At 35.4% G+C, this 9,304-nt stretch overlaps 1 protein-coding gene across 1 annotated transcript; it reads left to right on the top strand.

Moving 5' to 3' along the window:
* Positions 1 to 1,565: 1,565 nt before the first annotated feature.
* On the top strand, positions 1,566 to 8,820 carry LOC136026023 (uncharacterized). Its single transcript, XM_065702176.1, has 4 exons — positions 1,566 to 1,664; positions 3,543 to 3,635; positions 5,096 to 5,295; positions 8,632 to 8,820. The coding sequence occupies exons 1-4, from the start codon at positions 1,581 to 1,583 to the stop codon at positions 8,801 to 8,803; spliced, it is 549 nt and encodes a 182-aa protein (XP_065558248.1). The 5' UTR covers positions 1,566 to 1,580; the 3' UTR covers positions 8,804 to 8,820.
* The last annotated feature ends 484 nt before the right edge of the window (positions 8,821 to 9,304 follow it).

The raw sequence follows: 9,304 nt of genomic DNA, 5'->3' as shown, positions 1-9,304 counted from the left end.
TCGACGCGATTTGGATCCGGAGACAGAGGGGTTGGAGGAGGGAAACAGAAATCTTGGAAAACGCTTAGAGTGGAGAGATCGGATGAAACTTGATGGGAAGAATAAGTAAAAGCTCTAGAAACGTGATTGACATAAGTGGAACGGATCTGTTCTCTTTGGAGGAGCTGGGGGGGGGGTAATTTGGAAAATTAGAAAATTGAGGTATTTTAACTTAAGAACGGGTGACTGGATCATAGTAAAATTTGGTATTTAAAAGAAATTCATGTCTCAGAGCTCTTATTTCAAATCCCGGCCGGATCTGTTGACATTGGGGGGAGTTGGAGGGGGAAATTGGAAATCTTGGAAAACGTTTAGAGTGGAGGAACCGGGATGAAGCTTGGTGGATAGAATAAGCAAATGTCATAGATACGTGATTGACATAACCGTACTGGATTCGCTCTCTTTGGGAGAGTTGGGGAAGGGGTTCAGTGCTTTGGCGAGTTTGGTGCTTCTGAACATGCTAGGACGATAAAAATTGGTAAGCGTGTCAGGGAGCTGCACAAATTGACTTGATAAAGTCGTTTTCCCAGATTCGATCATCTGGGGGGGCTGAAGGGAGAGGAAAAATTAGAAAAAAATGAGGTATTTATAACTTACGAGTGGGTGATTGGATTTTAATGACTTTTGATATTTAGAAGGACATCGTGACTCAGAGCTCTTATTTAAAAATCCCGACCGGCATTAAGCCTCTGATTTTCCTTTTAAATCAATCTGTTAATTCTTTGAATTTCGTTAGAGCTCATACCATATGAACTCTTGGCTCTTAGCTCTTCTGGCCTCGTCACAAGTGCCATATGAGCTCTTAGCTCTTGTTTATAATATTTCGTAAGGTCATTTTTAACTAAATTTGTGTATAGAGCATTTAGTGAATATTCTCCTAAATCCCTATTTAAGGAAATATTATTATTAATCTTAAGTCTGATTTCAATTGCTTCTCGAACTACTTACCTTATGCCTAGATCATTGCTAATAATGGCGGAATCTTCAAAAAGTATTTTGTGGCTAGGATTTTCAAAAACATGGCTGCTTAAAGAGATAAGCACTATAAGCTCAAAGGAGTTTATAGTGCGCAGGCCTTGTTTATGTCTGAATTGGAGACAAAAATAGTTTAGATCCTTCCACCTCTCCCCAACTTTAAATTTGAATTTCCCTTAACCCACTCTCTCCCCTTCCTTGGTCCAACCGCAACTCTAGTCCGCAATCTGTTCCCAAGATATTGCACATATTGAATTTTGATGAACTAGATACACGTAGTGTCTTTTATCTCTACCCCTTCGCTAACTCGAAATTTAAGATCCACTTGCCCCCCATCCCTCCTCTGCATCACTCGCTCAGAGTTTAAAAACGGCCCCGCAAGCTATTTCTGAGATAACGTAAATAATTTGAAAACAAAATTCACACAGCTTCTTTTAATTTACTTTACGTGCGTGTGGTGTTTCCAGATCTCCTAGAAAAATATTTGGGAAATTGGCCAATCCAACCAGAAACGTATTTATTTTTTTTATTTTTGTTGAAACCAGGTTTGTTCGAAGACCTACACGATGGTAGTTATTGAACCTAATTTGTGCAATAAAAAGAAAAGAAAAGAAAGGTTAAGTGCTTCGTATGTCCTTCTGAACATACTAGTATGTTTTTATGAGTAGAATCTACTTAATAGTTACAACTTTCTTTTCTTCAATTGTTTCTATATATTTTTTCTCCGTTGATAAGGGCTTCCGGATGTGAAGCTAAAATATTCAGATTTTTCTCATTTCCGATTTCATTTTATATATTACTCTATATTTTCATTTGTTTTAAATTGTTTTCTTTAATCTTTCTGGTTAATATACTATATTATATAGTATACTGTATCATGCAATAAATTAGCTTAGATGTGTCACTAAATAATAGTGAAGAACAGGGAAAGCCCTAATTATAAATTCAGCCCTGACTTCATCAGCATCATGGGCAAGGATTTCAAGTGAGGTTTAGTTTGCTTTTTGATATGCAATGAATATTGATGTATGCTACTGTTTACATTGCAAATGTCAATGATAAAAAAACTTCAGTTGTCCAGAATATACCCTTATTTTTCAAGAAGCAAAGTGGAAGGGGCTCTGGTGATAATGTTCACGGAAACAATGCTTTTAAAAGACGGATAAAAGTTTCTCCTTGCTGAAATAACCTTGAATCATGTTTAACTTTTTGGTTCTACTTTAATTAAATAAAAGAACGAGTTTTTTCAACTTAATTAAGCAATATTAAAACTTAATGCGAACAAAAGTTATTACGTTTATTAGGGGGGTCGCCCCCTTGTCTTTACATCGCTCTTTCATCACCCATGAATCACAAAGGCCATTTAACTAGATAAATAGCTCTTTTGAAAGTACTTAAAAACTTTGGCGTGAAGAGCGAGGCATTGACTAGAGGTCGAACCCCCTAATATACGTAATCATTTCTGTTCGTTTTAAGTTTTAATATTGCCCCTTACTTTCAGTTGAAATAAAAACTTGGTTCTCTATATTTAATTTCTTATCGTTTTTTAAATAATGCTGGGAAATCCAGTGCTCCCTTCATCGCAATGTCCCTCCTCCCATGAAGGCTTCCTCCATTGACACATCCTCCTACATAGCCTCCTCCTCCACAGAAAATTCCCCCTGAAGACGTCCGTATACTTCCCAATAACTAATACTATATGTAAACAGTGGGCAAAGTTCATAGCTTTCAGTCCTTCCCCCGGGGACTGTGGAGGATTAAGTCATCCTCAAAGACATAGTTATGAAATGTTTTGACTATGATGATGAAAATGGCTATCTCCAAAATTTGATCGGTGACTTTGGGGAAAAATAAGCATGGGAAGGGGCCTAGTTGCCCCCCAGTTTTTGGTCATTTAATAGGGTACTTGAAATTTTGATTTCTGTTCGAATGAGCCCTCTTGTGATTTTCCAGGACCACTGGGTCGATACGATCACCCCTGGGTGAAAAAAAAAACAAATAAACACGCATCCGTGATCTTTTTTCTGGCAAAAATACAGAATTCCACATTTTTGCAGATAGGAACTTGAAACCTCTACAGTAGGGTTCTCTGATACGCTGAATATGATGGTGAGATTTTCATTAAGATTCTATGACTTTTAGGCTGTGTTTCCCTGTTTTTTCGTAAATAAGATAAATTTTCTCAGGCTCGCAACTTTTGATAGAAGACTAAACTTAATGAATTTTATATATGTGAAATCATCATAAAAATATGTTTCTTTTGATGTATCTATTGGTATCAAAATTCCCTTTTTAGAGTTTCAGTTGCTATCGAGCCGGGTCGCTCCTTACTTACAGTTCTTTACCACGAACTGGTTGATGATCTCGAGCTGGACAGACATGTTTTAAATATTGTTGAACAAACCAACGCATTGCTGTATTTGCTCAAGCTTTTGAATAAATTTAAGGGCTTTCAGTTTATAGGAACCATTTTATGAGGACTCCACTTTTTTTGTATATTTTAGCTGATAGCTTAATTCTGTTTTTAGAGTTTTCCAGGCAGCAGAATGGTGGAAGAAACTCAATCTACTGGAACCAACACTGATGTATTCTCCGTGTTCCAATTTGAAGAAAGTTGCCAAGTGAGTTGAAACACTGCATGGGTTTTGCCAGTCTATATGCAACAATTAATTTCAGGGTAGAAACTCGCCAAAATAACACAAAAAAATCAAAGTTAATTATTTGAGAATGTTGGTTAAATTCTTAAAACGTATCATATTTGAGGGGAAGGGGATTTCCGTCAAAGACCAACGAAATAGTACGCTTATAGTCACTTACGTAATATACCCCACCCAAGAAGTGAAGTTGGGTTAATCCAAATGAAATATACCAAAATATACCGAAAATATCATGGTTCAGTATCAACATTATGGAAACTAAAACAGAGAAATATGGAAAGCAGGGCGCCCAGAACGCATTATATTAAACACCTAACCAACTCTGTATATTCGATATTTGATCAAAACATACCTGCATAGTACTTTATCTCACTCAGGCTAAGCTGATTATCTCCGAGTGCACATAGAGAAACCGGTTTTAAACAGATCAAGTACAAAAGTTCTGAATGATACATCATATGAGAACAAAAGGATGAGTAGAGAAGGAATTAAAGTATGAATTAAGAGTGTAGAAATTTTATGAATTTATGAATTAAAAGTATTTAAGTATGAATTGAAAATGAGGTATTGGATAAAACTTCATTGGAGGGACATAAAGTAAAGCTTGGAAATGATCGGTGTGAGCAAGGAGCGGGCGTATCTATGTTGGCCTCAGACAGTTTAGGGCTGCACTGAGCTGTCAGTAGCAGTAATTTGTGATTAGTATTATTTTGGGGGGCTTTAACGTTCCAGAAATTTTGAATTTGTCATGTGATTAAAAAAAAAAATACTTGTAGAATATTCTTGGTACTGTGCCTGCACCTTGAATGTATTTCTTGAGCATTTGCTAGTGTTTGACCAATACATCTCTTTATTGGTTGTGACTTCAAACTCGGCATCAACTAAAAGCCAATAGTTTTAAACCTGGAAAAAAAATGAACCCGGAAGATGGCGTGTACAGATAGTGCGTATAAGTAATTCCTAACCTAGCCGCAAAAGATAGTAACTTCTAAACCGAAGCTTGGAATTTACCTTACAAATTCGAACAAATACTTATCACCTTGTTATTTCAAGAATTGTAACTGTGCCCTGTTACCCATTTGACCAAGTACATGAGAATGACGTTATTTAAAAATAGAGATGGCGCTCTTTTTCTTACTCATAATAAGCCTATATTTCTTATCACCAGAAGCGGTCTCTTACACTTAATAATTAGGTCTTTCCTTCAACTCTCTTGTTACATTTGAAGGATTGTGTTTGCAGCACAACTATTTTCAAAGGTTTTGTTGCTTGTGGGCAGGTAAAATAGCTTTTAATCGCATACATCTTGAGTAGAAATATAGTATTTTTTTTTGTGTAATTGAATGGAGCTTCCAGAACTTCTTCTCTATGCTCCAAGAAATATATTTTTTGGTTTTATGGTAATTGTTTGTTTTGTTTTCCAGGAATATTTGCCCGCCCCATCTGTTTTAGTTGAACTATACGATCAGCTAATCATTAATAACGGAGTATTGCCTATCAAATGGAAACCTCAGTTTGGAAAGAAAATTCACGAAGAAAAACAACAGCCCACCACCACCTCTGCTCCCAAAGAGAGTCAACGCTTTCCAGAAGAGGTGCATACTTCACAACAAGAAGAAGAAAAGTAAGTATTTCAGCGGTGCACAAATGAAATACGCGGGTGGATACCCTCCCACCCCGTCGAGAAATGTCTGTCAATATATTTTATCACAAAATAAAATATCGTAGTCAACGCGCCTATGATATTTTTTTTTTGTGATGTACTGAATCAAGGACTGTAAAACTGAAAGATTTAGGAAGACTGAGACACGTATACTAGTCTTAATATATATCTACAGCTGATATGGAATTGAAAAGAGAGAACTAATACCCAAGGTTTTCCCTATAACTAGGTGCAATGAAGTGCGTTAATTGTTCAGTTCACGCCGTGTCAGACAGGGGACTCCTTCTAAAGTCTTGGATATTAATGATTTTAGTGTGTTAAAAATTAGAAGAAGAAAAATTAGACTAAGTTTTTTAAAAATAATCTTGAGACGTGATAATCTAACTAGATGACCTTTAGTTGATAAGAATCTGGTAGGTCAAGAATCCTCAAAAAAGGGGCTTATGTTGATACTCTCTTAAAATACAATTGGTGGCAATTTTGGTTGTATCTTTAAATTTTATTAAATACAATTCCCAATTGTTTTTAATGATTTCGTTCCCATTGGAATTGTACACAGGCGTTTTGTTAATAGTTTATTAATGTTGACTTACTATTTATCCAGTTACGCTGTGGAAGTGGGCTGTTGTCGCTGTCATAGTATGAGGCATTGTTGAATTCAATGTGTGTTGAACCTCAGGAATAAATTAGGAACTCGTATTTTTTGGTCTTAAGAATATCGTGATCTGACATATGTATTCATCAAGTGTGTTTCTGTTGTACTTTCGATCAGTGAAATAATTTTCTTTTTCTCTTACTGCACTATGTAAGTTGCCCCAACCGTGCCTTGCACTCCTGGTCTAAGGCAGAGGATCAAGGGATCAGTATATGCGCTACGCAGACCATTGGTCAGAATGCGAAAAGGTTAAGTTGTAAGTTCCCCGACTCTTTTTTAATACATAATTGGGATAATCTTTCCTATTTTCAGCAACTGTAGTCACACCTCTTTTATTCCTGTGAAAGACGCAAGTGTGAGAACTATCCCCCTGAGTGACAAGACATAGGGTGCCTTTTTATTGTATTTTGTATGGGTATTCATAAGTAATATTTTACTTGAAATATATTTCAATATACTAAAACCTAAAAAGTAACTTTTTGAGTATATGTTCCCTAAGGTAAATATTTTAAAAATTAAAGAAAAACTTGCAAAGTTAGAAGCTTGATTGGGATTCTGCTCCAAAGAAGGAGCGGCAGCATAGCTGATAGGTCAACTGAGACAGACATCTGCGATCGTCTGGGTTGACCCTCGCAATATCAGTATTTTAAAGTGCATAAATAGATTATGTAGATTAAACTAATGGTGAAGTTATGAGAGTTCATTGGGAAGAAAATTTGGAGGGCAGTTGAACTCTCAGCTAGGCTGGCCCTTCTCCTTTGGAGCAGAATTCCAATTAGATATCAAACTTGGTATGTTTTTATTAATTTTTAAATTCTCCTCCGAAGAGGAGTGCCCTAGCTCCTTCTTCGAATTAAATTGAGATTTTAAAGTTCAGTTTGAGGTAAATCAATACCAAAGATAGCTGATATCCCTATCCGTAAAATCAGAATATTTGAAAACAATGTGAGTATGATATCAGATTTAAGTAAGTCAAATAGCATATAACAAACTAAATTAAATCAAAAACAAAAATATGTTGATCACATTGAGTTGTTTTGTTACAGAACCTTGTAAATATTTGGGCACCCGACATATTTCATAAGTAATATTGTATTATTAGTAAGGTCGCTGCAAACGTGCAAGAAATAGTTGATTTAGAGGCGGCTTCTCGCGGCTTATCATGAGTAAGAAAAAGAGCGCCATCTCTATTTTTAAGTAACATCATTGTTATGTACTTGGTCAAATGGGTAACAGGGCACAGTTACGATTCTTGAAAATGCCGTAACTTAATAACTGATTGGTGGCTACCAGTTTTGTTGTTTTTAACAAAGTTTAATCTTAAAAGCAATGCTGCCATCTTGATTCTGTATCATGCTACTAAGTGAAAAGGTGGTTAAAGACTAAAATATTTGACAGCCGATGGAATTAATAAAACTGCTAGTTTTTGAGTTAATGCCTGAAGTTGGATGATTTTCAGTATTGCAGGATAGTTATCAAAATAGATCTAATACACACTTGACATCCCAAATACTAGAAAACTTGAGAAGATTAAGCTTTCTTTTAAATACACCTTTCATAAACTTTTTTACTGTTTCACTTTCCCTAAATGAAGTTTTGGTAATAAAGCCGATAAAGCACTTCTTGCTGCATTAATAGTACTTTATGCAATACCTGAATAAAAAAATTAGTTAAGAAGATGAAAATCATTTGAGCATTTATCTCTATCAGTTTCGCTATCCGTCTCAAGAACCCGTGAACGACGCGAAGGGCACAAATATTTCTCTGATGTCTTCACTATCAATTCATCTGCCATACAGTCTAATAAACCAATCACTACATCATCTTTTTCACTCATTTTGATATTATGTTGGTCTGCCGAGGCGAATAAAGATGTCATGTCTCAGTTTAACTAGAAGGCGAAATTAAGGTGTTACTCTTTGGAGTAGAATTGCATGTAAACGCGTACGCAGTGGCCTGTAGTTGACTTTAGATTTATTTAATCGGAAGGGGGCTGTGGAGGGGTCCAAATAAAAAATAAGAAAAGCCGTAACATTATGTAAAGTATATAAATCACCATAGGGAAAATTATAAACACCCCCCGTCTACGTCCGTTGCCTGTCTAAAATTCATTGCTTTATGGCCAGTAATCATTTTCTCATCTGAATTTGTACCAATTAGGATTAACTCAGGATGATAGTGGTTGTTTCTATGAAATATGATTTGCACATACTCTTTTAATGCAAAAACCTATTTCATTTGCTTGAACACTGAATTTTGGGTCTTCCAGACTAGAATGGAGTAAATTCGAAAACGTGATTAGCTTGATTCTATTTCCTTCGTAAATGAGGCTATCTTGGATCTTGATTTTTCAATATTTCAACATATTCAGAATGCAACTCAGTTAAGAAAGGAAGAAGTAGAATAGAAGGAATAGAGAAAGTCGTCAAAATGTTTGAAAATTGTAAAAATAGCAATAAAAAAAACACGCTTGCTATAGGAAAACCATGGAAGATAAAAGAAAATGTTTGTATAGAAATGGGGACTTAGGATGTTGCCTGGGTCCAGAGGCTCCTGTGCTGGCAAGCACTCCCGAATGTTCTTTTTGACGTTGGCATGTCTTTTTTTTAATAACAGTTAATGGAAATATATTTATTTTTCAGGCGGGATACTTCTAAATTCTTAATTGAAGACTTTGAGAGCGAAGAAACGCCATCTGTGCCAAGATTAGGTTTGCAGAGAAAGCCTACTCAAGTGAAAAAGAAAGTTGCTAGCTTCGATAGTATTTTAAATTCTATGTTGAAAAACAAAGACGAAATTATCAGTAATAAATGAATTATATGGGTATATAATGTATATTTCTTTTCCTATGAAAAACAAGCGTCGTTTTTTAATATTGAAAATAATTTGCTTCAAATTCATTTTGGGCTGTAATAGTAAGAGGGTCAAATTTTACCTCACAGCTTATATGATTTATATCATATAATCCTATATACAATATGTTTCATATATCAAATATAATAGGTAACATGATGCTCATTAATCAGTGTTTATGATATATCCGGGATCTCAAAAATATTGTGCTCTTTTGGTCCAAAATATATTTTACATTAGCCAGAATGTGTCAAAAATAAGCCAAATACCTGCCGCTTGGAGTCAACGTACTTCATGAGAATTAGTTTCAAAAACAAGGTTTTTCTGAGGGAAGTAAAGAGCGAAGTTGAATCTTAAACCGAACAAAAATTATTTCTTCACAGCCTATCTAACAGATGCAGATAAAACTAGTGTAAATAAACTAACTCGTGATATTTTTTTAGAATTATAGAAAACTAGTGC

This window comes from Artemia franciscana, chromosome 4, assembly GCF_032884065.1.
Source record: "Artemia franciscana chromosome 4, ASM3288406v1, whole genome shotgun sequence".
NCBI lineage: Eukaryota > Metazoa > Arthropoda > Branchiopoda > Anostraca > Artemiidae > Artemia > Artemia franciscana.
The sequence above is the reverse complement of the archived record's forward strand: the minus strand, read 5'-3'. Positions and strand labels throughout refer to the sequence as shown.